General features: G+C 39.9%; 2 protein-coding genes across 2 annotated transcripts in view; both read right to left on the reverse strand.

The window, feature by feature from the left end:
• Positions 1 to 15,198, reverse strand: part of mtcl1 (microtubule crosslinking factor 1) — an 82,700-nt gene extending 67,502 nt beyond the window's left edge. Inside the window, exons 1-3 of the mRNA XM_028594313.1 lie at positions 15,183 to 15,198; positions 14,082 to 14,142; positions 5,146 to 6,227 (exon numbers count right to left, since the gene is read on the reverse strand). Coding sequence (XP_028450114.1) covers positions 5,146 to 5,997 — 852 coding nt within the window. The 5' untranslated portion in view covers positions 5,998 to 6,227; positions 14,082 to 14,142; positions 15,183 to 15,198. The remainder of the gene's footprint in view (positions 1 to 5,145; positions 6,228 to 14,081; positions 14,143 to 15,182) is intronic.
• Positions 9,158 to 15,591, reverse strand: rab12 (RAB12, member RAS oncogene family). The gene is given in 7 exon segments (XM_028592664.1): positions 9,158 to 9,174; positions 9,177 to 9,264; positions 9,923 to 10,027; positions 10,444 to 10,533; positions 11,131 to 11,269; positions 14,082 to 14,142; positions 15,183 to 15,591. Coding segments are annotated over 7 exon segments (726 nt in total). The 5' UTR covers positions 15,409 to 15,591.
• Between the last annotated feature and the right edge of the window lie 266 nt (positions 15,592 to 15,857).

Here is a 15,857-nt window from a genome sequence, read left to right on the forward strand (position 1 = left end):
ATAATTCTGTTGGTCAGAAAGATAAATACTGTTTAGCAGCTCCAGATTTTTTGGATTTGTGAAGCATTTTGAGTATAAAAAAAGCACTTAACCTGACCAGAAGTAGGTTGGAAGGAATTAGGTTTTTCCTGAGGGTGGCGTTACAGAGAAGGCCACCGGATCTTCAACATCAAAACAGATAAAAGGATAGAAAGTTATCTGCATCCACATATTATTATATTTTAGCTCTTTGTCTTTGCGTCTTTGTACTTGTGTATTTATTATGCATTTGAAAAAGGATACATTTGAGGTTGGTGCCAGAGGAAAGCTAATGGAGTATCCAAAATGTTTAGCTTCTGGGGAGTACGAATGTGCTCATTATATTCTATTATATATTACTATTTCCTCTGTACAAGTTTTGACTTGAGGTGCCTTTACATGACCAAATATCCAGCAATGTCATGGAAATCCATTAGCTTTAGGGTGTCATGCTTTTCCATATTTTCTGTCATATCTATAATGTTACAATGTCGTAAACAGTAAACAGGAAATAAAGATTATTCTCTGCTTCATGAAAAAAAATAGAAGTGGACATAGCCACCGTGACATCACCCATTGGTTTGTGGACTATCGTTTTGAAGCCTGGAGTTTGGCATTTTGGCCATTGCCTACTTGGTTTTTTGGACCCAGAAGTAATGATATTTCGACGAGAGGGTGGAACTAGGGAGAAGCAAGGGGTGGATCTGACTGAGGTCCTGAGGCAAAGGCATGTCCCACCTTACTCTGCCTCTGATTTGCTTACCCTAACATTCTTACCCTAATAAATCCCCCTCCTCTTGCCTAAACCTAGCCAACCCAACCAATGAAGGCAATGAGTACTAGCCAATCAGTGGGAGAGTAGGAAAAAAACCATCCTAGAAAAGAATATTTGGCGAACCCGAGGACACTGGTAGCGAATCGTCAATCACAAGGTAGCCACGGCCTGAAGTCTAAAAAGCATAAAAAATATCCTGCTTTATTTTCCTCTAAATGGGACCATCATTTACTAAATTAATCATGCTATATTGAAGAACACTTAAAAGGTGCCCTGCCACACATATTTCATTACTTTGTGGTAACATCTGAAGTTCTACCATGGACTCTTAACATTTTTTGTGGAAAAGATGCCTTGGTTACCTTGTTTCAAGCCATTCTAGCGTGGTATAGGAAGCCTGCAGGAAGACTCTGCTCGATTTCTGCCAGTTCTCATTAATATTCAACAAGCTAAGCTGTTTGAATCTGACTGGCTAACAGCTAGCCAATGAGAGCCTGGCTGTCAGAATCCTTTACCCAGCCCAACTGGGCGAGCTAATGAATAGTAATGAGCTCAGGCAATATGATGTCAGACTGACCAGCTTTTGTAATTGGCCTGATTTGTCTGCTTATTTCTTTTCAGTGGCTAGAGCTGACAATGGAGGTAGCAGTTCATTTAACATAACACAAACACATATGGACCGAACATATTTCAAAAAATGCAAGTAAAAACGGTTTTGTATGGCAGGGCAGCTTTAAAACTAGCGATTGAGACCATAAATGTTTGCTAAGGTAATAAATCAAGTGAGACGTAGGATCATTTTCTCGTAGACCTCTATTTGCAACCAGTTGAGTCGGCCCCTGCTGGACATTAGAAGGAAATGCAGATTTACGCATTGGCTTCACTTTTCAGGCCCAGAAGTTGCCGCTTGGCTTAAACACTGATATACACATTTCCAATAACAGCAGAGGGACAATGTCAATTTTTCCAGTTCCACAACATAAATTCAAAAACCGTTTAGGCATAAAGCTATTATACAGGATATGCAATGTAATTTACCTTTGTAGATTATACTTTCGTATGATTACATACGAGTTCTAGTAATACAAGTACTCTTAGGATATGCAATGTAATATACCTTTGTAGATTATACTTTCGTATGATTACATACGAGTTCTAGTAATACAAGTACTCTTAGTGCTGATGATGTAAAATCCCTAGATGGCTCTAAGCATCTTATCTCTATTAGACTGGATGTATTCACAGTCCCCATCTCCTATCAACATGAAACAACCCGGCATTGATGGAGGTAAGAAGGGAAAGATGTATCTGTAGTACTACAATAGTTTGTTCGGTAGTCTATATCCACGACGTTCCACTTCCTGGATTGCTCCGGTGCTGCCGGAAAACCGCCAGATCATGCTCTTTTTTTTTTAAGATTAAGTTTTTGTCCCATCCCAGAATGCTATTTGGACTAGCCAGACCCTCCTCCGCTGCAATGTGGAGCAAGGTCTGGCAAAGCGAGACTATTTGTTCAGTAACCTCCAGGGTATCTCTTCACCCCCATCCTAAGGAGTCAGTTTGCCGAGTAGATTTCCCTTGGGATGGATATTCAAAAGGTTTGACTGGCACCTGATAAAAAGACAATTGTATGCAGAAGGTGGGTTTGGGAAGAGCGTGTCAATTCATGATTATTAAATCTATCCTCATTTGGAAAAGCACAGAGCACATTGTTATCTGAGGAGGGCCCTGGTTGAAGGAGCTAATGACCTTGCACAGGGTCGGCCTAATCAATGACCAGGTTAAAAGCAGAAGCAGAGGAGCATCCTGGGAGAAGGTATATTTTGAGAATGTCACTAATGTTTATGGGGAGTGTGCATACCGAGTCATCACCGGTACTTAGTCATCTCTTGAAGGGTGTTAAGTTGGGATATCTTTACTGAGCAGCTGCTGCAATTAATTATTTTCTCAATTGATCAATATTCTTTTCTGGGAAATGTCAAACAAATTGTAAAAATATCATCACAGTTTCTCACGACCCAAGATGGTGTCCTTATATAAGTTGTTTTTACTATTGCTTTTACAATTAACTGGCTATCAAAATACAGTATATGCAGGCAATCAGCTAAGCAATAATTAAGTAAGCTGTGGACACAGGCTTTTAGAAATCTTTAGAAAAGAAATGGTAAGATTAGATTGAGAGAAAATTCAAGCAGCAACAACTTTGATAATCCATTTATCCATAATCGTTCATTTGTTAGTTCCAGATACTCAAATGTGAACTTTTTTTCCTTGTTGTCTATGAAAGGAAACCAAATATCTTTCCAGTTTAAAAGAAGGATTTTAAAGACTGGGAACTTCTGGGGGACTTTTTATTTATTTATTTTTTTCAGACAATAACAATGACTTTATTTATTGTAAAGTATTCAACAGATTAATCGATGATGGCTGTAACTAACGATTATTTTCATTATCTTTATTTATTTATATTAATCAGACAATTATTTCTCAACTCAGCGCTTCTCTTTTCATCTAAAAAAAGTTAAAAATGCACCCAGATCTGAGTGTCACATATTGAAATGTTTTGTTTTGTCTGGCCAAACCCAAAGATATTTAATTGAACAGCTTTGGAGTCATTGGAATGGTTATATGACTTTTTTCGGGTTGAATGGTGGTCGTGATAACAGGTCTCGCGATGTAACGAATTGCTTTAGGCACTGCATGGAGTTTTTCACACTTTCGTCAGGGCTGAGCCGGCAAAAAAAGAAGCAGAAAGCTAGGAAAGCATTGTTGGAGAAAGAGGAAACGGCAATGACCGAGCGAGTTTTTACACAGTGTTGCCAAATATCTTTTCCGAAGCTGTAGGGGGAGCTCTATAGAGAAACCTGCGAGCAAAAAGCGATTATTTTACATTTGAGAAGCTGGCAGCAAATGTGTTTGCATTTTTGTTTGAACAATGACTAAAATGGATTAATTGATTACCAGAATAGTTGGCAGTTAATTTTCTGTCAATGGACTACACAATTAATCAACTAGTAATTGCAGCTCTAAAAGAAAATGGTTGGTTGCAGGCACAAAAATCAGTTTCCTGGTGTTGTACAAATTATGTATTATAGACACAATAACACAGGTTGGAAACCCCTCCATGACCACATCTCTTCATGCAATCAAAAGAAGCAAAAATACCTAAAATATAATCTAAAATAAAACCGGGAGGTGTCAAAATAAAATAAACGTCATAAACATGTTTTTCAATGAGCAGTGCTGATGTAGCAGTGTAGGGGACTCCCAGACATGTTGGGGCATGGGGGGAAGGGGAGGTAGAAGAGTTCACCTCAGAGTCCCAGCTGGCAGACTGACAGCCAGGCAGGAGGGTGTTTGAACACCACACACATGGGACATCTGACTGTTATCAAGTCCTGTGGGATAAAGCCATTACAGCCAGAGCCAGTAAAGCTGATTAACTCTCCTGTGTTTCCACTGAGCCAGAGAGAGACACACACAGACATGCGTAATCAACTTTGAAATAATACTCAGAGTAACATGCGAATAAACCTGTCTCCCATCTAAAAAAAAAAAACCTGCAAGATTGTTTGCCGCATTATCTGTTAGCCTCCCCTCCCCAACTCATGGGGATAGCCTACTTAAAGAAGGGGTAGGGGGAGGGTGGGGGGGATCCTGCATGAAATCTTCAAGCAGGATCTTCATACAATATGTAAAATACCACTATGAAACCTTGGCAAACAAAACACTGAATAAAAACCTACTGTGCATCCCCGAGTACAATCTGTTCACTTCATTACAGGAGATAATGTTGCTCTGGTGTCCCAGATGCAACATGGGGAGGGGGGTCTTTCTATCAAAATAAGACTTTGGTGACTTGACAGCAACAATATATATTTAAAAAAGCTAAGGACACAGGTTGAAGCCATTATCAATAAAACTCCCATCAATAAAGGTCAAACCCACAGGGAAAACCGGGAAGGGTAAAGAAAAAAAAACGACATGATGGATGGAGAGATGTGTATGACAGCTGGGCATTAAACGAAATGTATTTAGATTTTAATTATGCATACATTTAGATTATGCTTTCAATCAGTAAGCGGTGGAAGTTGCTCAAGGACACTTAAAAAACAAACAAAAAAAAAACAGGTGATGGTTGGGATTGAACCAGTCACGGTCCTGTAAAGGGACAGTTTTGGGTCCTCTTTGGGAAACAGCTGCTTCTGGGCTATAGAGACTAGGAGCCGTGGGGAAAAGGGTGTGTTTTTAAATGTAGATTTTGAATGATGTGTTTATATAAAACATATGCAACAAATAAGCATAGTAGCAACGTTTGCCTGCCGTGTAACTTGTTGAAATAATCATCATACCTTGAGGTAGTCGTTTTCAGATCTCAAATCTTCCACCTCCCGCAGCAGGTCCTCCTCAGTTACATTCTTGGTGCCTGGCAGTCTGAATTGTGAGCCTGATGAGGGTTTCTCCTGCTTGCGTTTCTCTCCGTGCGCCCCCGGAGCGGGCTGAGCCTGAGACATGCTTCCCTTCGCGGCGGAAGCCTCGGTTGTGCGCAATGGAGCGACAGCAGCCGTTCCGGTCGCTTCAGCCCGCAGCGGATTATCGCCTCCCTCCTGATCCCTGTCACTGGAGCCGGTACCGGACTCGGCGTCGCTACTAGCGGCCGGTGCCAGCTTTTGCTCGTCCGACAGCGGCTCAGACGGGCAGTCTGACAGGTCTGAGCTGCTGTCAGTCTGGCTGACCCGGCCCAGAGGCGCTCCGGTCGGTACCCGGATCGGGGATCCATGGCTGAGAGGGCCTGGGGATCCCGAGGCTAGTTTCCCCTTCTTGCCTTTGGCGAGGATCGGACTGCTGGTGCTGTCCGCTTTGATGCTGGCGGGTTTGGGCTCGGCCGCTGCATGCTGGAGCACCTTTGTGGGCTTTTTTGCGAGAGAAGACTTGGTGTTACTTTTTGCCGTGGATGTTTTCTCTTTCACCCCGGTTGTGTTGCGTCTGGAGCTGCGGTTCGGATGGACCAAGGGCACTGAGGCAGACTGCTGCTGTTTGCTGAGTTTGGGCGATTTTGGTACGATGGCAGGTGGTTTGGTGGAGCGAGAGTGCACATCCTTGAGGAAAGGTCTGGCCGGGGAGGGCGCTCGGTTCAGTCTCTTCTTCTCCAACTGGTGGTTCTGCGGTTTGGTGTCGCTGCCAGAGCCATTGGAGCTCTCCATTATACACCGACACCGGCAGCAGGAGGGCGGTGAAGGAAACGATCAATCCACAGCAGCGCGGAAAATCTCTCACATGCGACACCAGAAAAACAGCCAGGTTGCTTTACCTTCTTCCTTGTTGGGCTAGGGGTGCGCATCCTGTGCCGTGCTTAATGTTTTACTCCATCTCGTCTGCATTCACCAGGTTGTCATTGTATTCCCCTCTGCCTGTAGCCCCTTTGGACGAAACGCTGCAACAACAAAAAGGATTACTGGGACGGATGGGATGACAGACAGGTTGCATCTGCAGACAGGGCTCTTAAGGCTCAAGTTAGAAAGAAAAGAGTCAGTCGGAGTCACATCAGCCCTCTTCTTCTTCTGTAGATCGGGTCTCCATCTCTCTGTTACACCCGGGCTGTGAGTGTTGGGGCCCCGCGTCTCGAACCCCTTCCTATCTGACATGTAAGACCTGCAAACGCTGCGGTGTAAGGCTCGAAGTGATTTTCTGCGAGGCGCATGCGCTGCTGCCTTACAAGCGCCCAAGCACACCCCTTGTTTTCTCTGGGATCAGGTCTGACACGCTTTGGTGCGCATGCCCTAATGACAAACACTCTATTGGCTATTGACCACCTTCAGATGAGGTGCAGAGATGGATTCAGGAGGTACCAATACTCTCCTCTTCCTATGGGAAACCATTTATGAATCAGATCCTCAAATCAATGGGTTTTTCCACAACCCCAATATATTATCTGTACTATAAAGTGAAAACATCACTTCAACAGCATCTTTCAATGACTTGAACCTCTTAAATCGAAGAAAAGCCAATTCAATTGACCAAATGAGCATTTCTTTGAATTATTATCTCCTGGAATCCACTCAAGGACCCCTGGGATGCCACATATCCCACTTTTGGAAAGACAGTCACAGAATAAAATCAAGACCATAAACTGGTAATAAATATAGATATCTTTAATTGCATTTCATTAGTTTAAGAATGCCACAAGTTATAAATATCACAAATCTGCTTTCAACATGCCAAAACTTTTCCAAGACGTATAACAGATTTAATACTAAGTACAGTCTTCCATCTTAAAGGATACACATTTCAAATAAAAGCATTTCTTAAAATTTATATTTAAAACACTAATTAGTATAAGGCTTGGCTAGTATAACAAAGACCACAGGGTTAGTGCCAAATGCTAAAAGTCAAAGAGGGACCAATGAAAGGATGCATTCCACAAAACAATATGAAAAGAAGTTTGTGTGTGATAAAATTGCAAAGTTGCAGATCATTTGTATGGTTGTTTGCTGGCTAATAATCTTTTTTCAAGATGTGCTTGGATGTCAGTGATAATTCTCAGTTTTTTGTTTTGGTATGAAACTATTAATTTGTTATAATACATTATGTGCCACTTTAAGTCCACAGAAGCTTGACTTTAACATACAAATTCAACCAAAAATCTAATTAACCAATAGCAAGTCAGTTTAGGTCATTTTAGATCAGGTCCTTTGAATGGGCTCGTCCTTCCTCACCCTCAGACTGGGGCTGTTACTTCAACACGTAAAAACAAAACAGAAACACTCACAGTGCTACAATATTGCATTCATTTCACAAAAAAAGACGGAAGTATTACATGTTTATTAATATCTATGAACACAGGAGGGCTTAACATGCATAACCTAGTGTTTTTAAAAATGCACAAGTAATGGGATACACCCATACTGGTCTGTAACAAACTGCCGAATCATAAACAAAACCTTCTGACCTCCTCTTAAAAACACAAACATCCCCTACAAGCAGGATTTTATATGAAGACGTTTAATCAATTTGTTATGAAACTCGACTCAAATCTGCAATAACAGCCTGTCAAAATGAGTAGATATGAGGGGATCAAAGTTTCCCAAGTCTTTCAAATACTAAACAAACCTTCCTGCACTTTCCCCCCCAAAAAGGAGACTCAGACATTCTTCTTTAAGCTGTATCTGAATTCAGAGAAAAAAAATAAACATTTTGCCATATTAGTAACAAAACCAAAAACAAAGGCGTAAACCATGTGTGTCTACTAGCTACTTACTGTCTCTACTGCCTTTAAAAAGACAGTAACACACATGGAGAATGCCCCTGTGAAAACACCAATCCCTCAAAGACTACATTATCCATCTCTCCTTGCATCTCCATCCCACTTTAACAGGCCGTAGAGGAATTTTAGAGCGGCCACTACCGAGGCAACATTGATCTTTACTAAACTACAAGTCGTGTACTTCTGCATGTAAGCTTAACTAGGTAAGATGGATTGTAGTGCAAAACATTACAATTTATACAAAAGTGAAATGAGCTGTTCCAGCCACTTTAACACTTTAAGGCAAAGGAATACAAACGGATATGATCCACCACCACACAACCACCTACTGCTGGCCACAAATATCTGCACTTTGTCCAGTCATTACAGCAACACATCATATTTACATTATGTGCTTTTGTTTACCTCAAGTCAACTCGTCACTTAGGTAATAATACCTATTAATAAGAATATAAAACTACTGTACCTAGATCCAGAATTTAAACTAAGAAGAAGAGACGTAAGATAAAGTTATCCCTTTTCTGTATGCTAGATGATGCAGAGATACCAGACCATTGGGGCAACAATGTCAAACTTAGTGTACAGTATGTGTGATGAATATTCTTTAAAAGAAAGCAGGAAGCTGTATGGCCCTCAATAAATTACCCTCCTAGTAAAATGTGCAACTGCTACCAGAGGGCTCTCTACCTCGAAGGCACCTGCAGGGCACAGCTAGCCTAACGGTCCGAGGAATGAGGTAGTCTGGGTCAAGTTTAGACAGAAGGGGTGGTAGGAAGTCGTGATTCACCAGGCCTAAGTGTTAGTGTGGTACATGTCATAGTGTACAGCTACGAAACAGGAGAATAAACCGGGGAAGATAATACTAGTTGTTGAGAGAGTCCATGCATCTTACATCAGTCAATAATTTCAAACTGCTGCTGTTTGCTGCCCCCTGGTGGCCAGATAGGCTGTGTGTGTGGTGTGTGTGTGTGTGTGTGTGTGTGTGTGTGTGTGTGTGTGTGTGTGTGTGTGTGTGTGTGTGTGTGTGTGTGTGTGTGTGGGTGTGGGGGGGGGGGGGGGGGGGTGTGGGGGGGGGGGGGTGGGGGGGAACCACTGGACTCTCAGCAACAGCGCATGCGGGAGGCGGCAACTCCGGAGGCACTTCCGGTTCAGGCTGCAGAGACAGGACACTGTTGGAAAACTCTGTGTTAGGAACTTCCAGAGGCATCTGTAGTGTCAGGAAGAAGAGGACAAATCAGGAAACACGCGGTTGACGCATTAAATATTTAGGCAGTGTGCTTAAGATCCACAATGATTTATTTAGTGCAATGGCTAAATAAGGCTAAGACACAGTACAGTATTGTACTGACTTCTCATTTGGATATATTATTGGCAAATATCAGACAATATTATCAGCTGAAGCTTAACACATATTGTATATATCAATATCAGCACGTCGGCCAAGAAACTGCGGCACAGAAATGCAAAAGATGAGTTTGCAGTAGTTTAGTAACAGTGTCACTATTCCATAGTTTGTCAACCAGGAAGTACTTAAAAGTTAATTTTTCAACTATAACATGTCCCACTCTGCACATATCTTGGTCACAAGTCTTTAATAATCAAATCTCAGGAATCTTTAATAAAAATGTTTTTCATGATATGCTTTGATTTAAAAAAATTAACATTGATAGAATCTACCAAAGGAGAGAATTAGCACCATCCACCCGCTAAATGCTGGGAAAATGTGGCTGGTAGATGTGCTTCACTCACCAGCCAAAAAAACAATGGTAATCTATTGAGTGGCTGGTAAAATGTGAACATTCACTAGCCATTGGTGGACAAAAAAGTAAATGTTGCACAGTAGGCTCTACTTATAACACACCAACCTTGCTAAGGATGTCATCCACAAGCTTCAGGAAGATCTCGTCGACATTGAAATTATCCTTGGCACTAGCTTCGCAGAAGCGCATTCCACTTATTCGAGAGGAAAACTGCAACACAAATAGCACAAATTGAGTAAAATTAGCTTAACATCAGCAAAAAAAAAAAAATTAATTTATTCCACAGGAGCAGAAATTAATCTCAACAACACAACTGGAAACTTTATGAAAAAGTCTCTCCTTTAGATTTAATGTAATTTATTGATAAGCTATACATAATGTCAGTTTATGAAGGAGGGCTTTAGTGTTATTAGTGTGTCTTCACACTGTCTTCTTCGGACCTACATTCCGCACTTATTTCCCTACAATCGTTTGTTACTTAACTTTCAAGATAGTCTGTTCATAATACATATAAACACTTCTACTACTGCATGTTCTTCTAGATAATTTGATATCAAATTTATAGAAACAGAAGATGTGGTTTGGTTAGATTAGGGTGAATGGCAGCATTTGTGTGTTGAACGCACCCTCTCTCCCTGCTGTCTGGAGATGATACGATCAGTTTCACAATCCAGCTTGTTCCCGACCAGGAGAAGCTCTGCTTCCTCTGAGGCATACTGACACAAAACAGAAAGGAGACACATCAGGAGTCAGCTGATAAATGGCAAGACAGTAAAGTACAGAAATGCCAAAGATATTTTTTAAGTATCACCATTCTACATATAGGTCGTCCACCTGAGAGAAGTGACAAGTTATTTTTCAACTGTAAAATGTTCTTCCCAGTAAATTTCTTGGACACAATTGTTAGAAAAATAAAGGGAACACTATCATTTTTTTTTATTTTTAATTTATGTTATGGATTGTGTAAATCTCAAATATAAATATCAGTCTCCAAAATCCAGTATCAGTTGGGCTATAATTGAAACAGTGTTTCTGCAAAGGAACAAATTGAAAAACACCTCTACTTCGTGTAACTGCTGCCAGTGCTGGTGAGCTTAAAGACAAAGGTAGAACTACAGGGTGAATATCACAGGAGGTATGGCTGTGTTGGCAATTTTAATGGATACAATTCCTATGCAGAATCCACGGAATTGTTTTCTCACAAAAGTTGCCTTTTTCAAAAAGTTGTAGCACACTTTCTGACATGTTTGGTGTATAATAATGGCAGAAGAACACCCCAAAGGACAAAAAAAAGCATATGTCAGTTTGTTTACCTTGTCTATCATTTTCATCCATTTGGGCAGGTCGTCAAAGGTCTCCTGCTTTGTGATATCGTACACAAGCACTATTCCCTTGGCGCCTCTGTAGTAAGCGGACGTGATGCTGTTAAACCTCTCCTGGCCAGCAGTGTCCCTGGATGACATGAATGAATCCCAATATAATTAAAAGTCTGCACAGTCACTGCAGGGTCACCAAGACTTCTCTGAATACCAAACAGCTGATTGACTGTTTTGATCAAAAGGTACTTTTTATTCATTAAAGAGGACTATGAAGAATAGGCGAAAGTTTCTAAAAGAAAAACTAAAGACGGACAACAAAAGAATCATAACCAATACAACATCATAAATCAATAATGCTAAAAATACATTCAAATCATTTCAATGTCTTTAGTTAGTATGTACAGCATTGATTTTAAAAACACAGAATTCCACTTTGTGTGGGTTAAATCTGGTATCCACATTATCAGGTATCTATCTAAAACAAAAGAGTTTTGTTCAAGAATTGGATATCTACAATTTGAGGAAACAATTGCTAACTCTGTAACACTAAAGTTTAACCCCCCCTCCCATTAAGCATTATAAGCAATATATAAACATTTCATAAATGGTTTATAATGTTTGCACATAATAAGTAATAAGTATACGTAATATACTATAAGTAATAATAAGCACAAGTGTTTTATGAATGTATTTGTCAACAACTAGAACTCTTCGTGTGGCAAGTGGAGGCTTGTGTATAAACCGATAATGAAAGACAATATAGTAGGGACAAAAAATAAACAGCTGTAATAATGTAAAATATGTCTTCAGAGGAGACTTTATAATTGTTATAAATACTGCACATAAACACTTTAAATGTCCTTGTATCTGCTTACAACTACATTAGTGTGTTTACCATTACCATTTTTAATGTTTATATAATGCTTTTAAATGCTAAAAGTGTTTCCATTAACTCAAAATGAAAATTATAGTTTTAAAGCAATAGCAGCTATTATAGGTTGATCAATAAGAAGCTCAGGCACTTGAAATTAAACCAAAGTAAATATAAAGCATTTTGGAAATGAACTCATTTTAAAAATGTAAAAGGTGCAAAGATATTTTTAAATGCATGTATGGATTCATTTCAGGTTATGTTGTGATTCAGCAGATCATCTAAGGGTGAGTGAGCAGCATGAAAAGCAGATTGAGCTGCACTCACAGTGCAGTGTTACTGTACCTTCAGCCAGCTAGTCTCTCCCTGTTCCCATTGTGAGTCACAGTCAGGCATATGAGCAGAAGAGCGGACAGAGACACAGCAGCACAATGGCAGGGTTAGGTAAGGCCGGGCGTAGCAATGATGGAGCTTGATGTGAGCGGCTCAACGTGAAAAACGAGACACAATGAAAACGACCATCTTGAACGGAGAGGACAGGTCGCATGGTGGGCAGAGGAAGAGGGATAAAACAGGACGTGGTGAAGGGTACGTGTGATGTTAAGGTGGGAGGGTAGATGGGGGTGTTAGTGAACAGGACAGATGCATTAGTAAAAATAAGTGATGGAGTTCCCACGTTTTAGCCCAATACTGTCACACACAATCAATGCAGTCATATACTCAGTTAGTACAAAAGATTTCCTTACTGTAATTTGTGGCATGTCATCAGTTTTTCAATGGCTGGACAAAAACACTAGATGTTTTCAAAACGTAATTAAGGCCTAGTAAAAGTCACAAGACACAAGTACAGGCATAATCAAACCTCTAAAATAGAGTGGTTGCTAGTTTGAGCAATATAACTGCTGATTCAAGACCTCTGACCTAATGCCCAATTTAAATAGTATATTAGAACAATGAAGTGAAACAAAAAGACAAGTCGGTCTGATAAAACTACAATAACACTGTAGGTCTCCAGTGGCCAGCTGTTATACAATTGACTGTTCACCAACATTATTTGAAGTATCAAACAGGCATCACTAACTGATTAATGAAGTAACAAAAACAAAAGAACAAAACATGATATGTTTTCTTAGCGTATCTTTTAATCAGTATTATAGCAAGCCAATTTTCAGGAAAATCTGATAATAAATAAAAAATAAAGTTGCTACCCTTAAAAAGGCAAAAAAAAGATCACTTCAAATGTAGGTGTAGTTTATAAAATACTGAAAAAAATAATACTAAGTAAATATTCTAATTTGGATGTATGCATACACATGGTGATGTTGACATGCTATTTCCCTTATAACTGCCAGCAAGGAGCTTCATCAGGAGGGCATATCACATACAGAGGTTCACTCTGCCCTGACCAACCAGTAGCAGCTGCTACACTGGCTTTCCAGTTGCAAACACCACTAATAATTGCACTGATTGAATTGTGCAACAAAGTCAAACATGCCACTGCCAGGGTATGAATAAGGGAAAGTGTTCTGCCTAAGTTTTATTTTTGAACATTTAACTGTATTAGAATAAAACTGCAATTAAACCTTGAAATCATAGGAGGGATCCAGTATGGGATTTGATGAATTGTATGTTGTAAAATGTGTGTTTTTACATATGTGTATGTAAAAACACATTCATACAAATTAGTGGAACAAATTCAAAAATGTAACAACAACAATAACTGATGTAACCAAAACTAAAGTTACTGCCAACTTTAGACAACAACATGGTGAGTATGAATGATCATGTGTGCTCCATATGAAGCTAAAAGTTATATTCCCACTGGAGCCACAGGTTTTTCATATAGGGCTTTGGATAAAAAATACCTCATGGCATGTTAAAGTTGACAAAACATGCTATAATGTATTTTTTAAGAAGTATTTTTTGCACATGCATTACCGACTGTACAAAGCTGAGAGGCATCAGTAAGCCACCAGTAGTTTTTGTTAGAGCAGCCTGCAGGGTGACGGACAGACACAGGAAATGCACCATGCAGAGGAGTAAAGGAACTGGAGACTTCTGTTCAATTACTCACCATATCTGTAGTCTGATCTTCTTCCCTCTCAGCTCCACTGTCTTGATTTTGAAGTCAACTCCTATGAGGGTAAATCAGAAACACATATGTGGACACACACAAGTACCAGCATTTCCTGTTGTTTATTTGTTATTTTTGTTTTAGAACAAGCTGCAGGAAAACAAAAAAAACACTGACTTCCCTCCTTTGCATTATGGGTGTCTGGTTAAATTCTATTTTTATTTTATGGTAATCTGTGATTAAGGAAAACAATATTAGTGACAAGATGTGTCACATGAATGACAGGGCACAAAATGGAGCTCTGCCATAGCAGCTACTTGTGTGCTTGTGTGTGTGTGTGTGTGTGTGTGTCTATTTTGGGATAGGACACTATGACTGACCGTTGTTTTGGTCACAGGACTGTTTAACCAATTCCACTTATGTAGGGTTTCGCGTAATTTAAGATGGCAGCATCTATTATAACGGCACAGCAATTTGTCACAAGGTTTTCAATTTAAATGAAAATCACTCAGTTGAATGGTTACACATGTAAATATGAAATATGTAATGTGTCAACTCTTAACATAGAAATATCAAAATATCGATTCAGAAATGGAGATGGCATTCAATGATGGCACTCGATGGTACAAGAAGAATTTACCATTAGCAAATTAAGTTAACTAATTACTGGACAGCTGCAGATGCTATCCAAGTAACAAGTCTCTTCCTTGCTGTGTTGGGCTCTAAAATCCCTGCTAAACATCCCGTCTAACAACCTAAAAAAATGCAACAACCACCCAAAACACTATTCCAAGCCTCAAACGTGTGTTTGTCCAACGTTGGTTGCTTTATTACAACATAAAATTAGTTTAATAGCTAAGACTGCTTTGTTAGCTAACGTTAGAACAGTGTTGTAGTTACCGTTAGCTTTAAGTTACCGTTAGCTAGCTACAGCCAGTAGGGTAAGCTATGTTCAGTCCATTACACAGGCGACAATATATTTATAATGTCCAACCCATGGTTGTTTACGTGTATACCATCAATTAAGTAGACAGAGCCCTGATAAATGCTATCAATAAAAACTTCACAAAAACAAGCCCCGTAAACGCCTCCTGTCCTCACCTACAGTCGACTTGCAAGCTTCGCAGAAAGTGTCGTCCGTAAATCTCTCCATAATGCTCGTTTTACCAACACCACGGGAGCCAATAATGATAATTTGAAGTTTAAAATCAGCGGGTCTAGGAGGCATCTTCCTGCGGCGCGACTGAGCCCCAAGAGCGGGGGAAGAGTTCGTTGAGCCACCGCCACCACCGGCGGCCCTCCGTGATATGTCATATCTCGAATCCATCAGTAATTCCACATTTGTAATTACAAGAAAGACAGACAAACGCGCCTAAACTCGTATACTGTCGAAACAATTTTCTATTTCCAACTTTCTTTCGTCTCAGTAGAAGTTTGTGAAAGTTTGTCACTCGCCGACAGTTGTTGTTATTCAGCCATTAGAGACCATAGCCGTCATGACGTCATTAACCACATTACAACACACTTCCGCTTCCGTCGCTTCTTTACAAGATATATAATATATAATATAATTTCAACAAAAAATACCAATAATATAATTTTCTATATTGTGATTTTTTTTAATTTAAAAACAAGTTACGTGGTTTGTAGTGATTTTAGAACAAATGAGCTGTGAGGCGCCTGAAGCATAAAACAACATGTGTTGTAAAAACGTTGTCTGCTCTGCACATCACTCCAAAAAGTGACCTATTCACAATATTTTCACTCTGAAAAGTT

This window comes from Perca flavescens, chromosome 12 (assembly GCF_004354835.1).
Source record: "Perca flavescens isolate YP-PL-M2 chromosome 12, PFLA_1.0, whole genome shotgun sequence".
NCBI classification, from domain to species: Eukaryota; Metazoa; Chordata; class Actinopteri; order Perciformes; family Percidae; genus Perca; species Perca flavescens.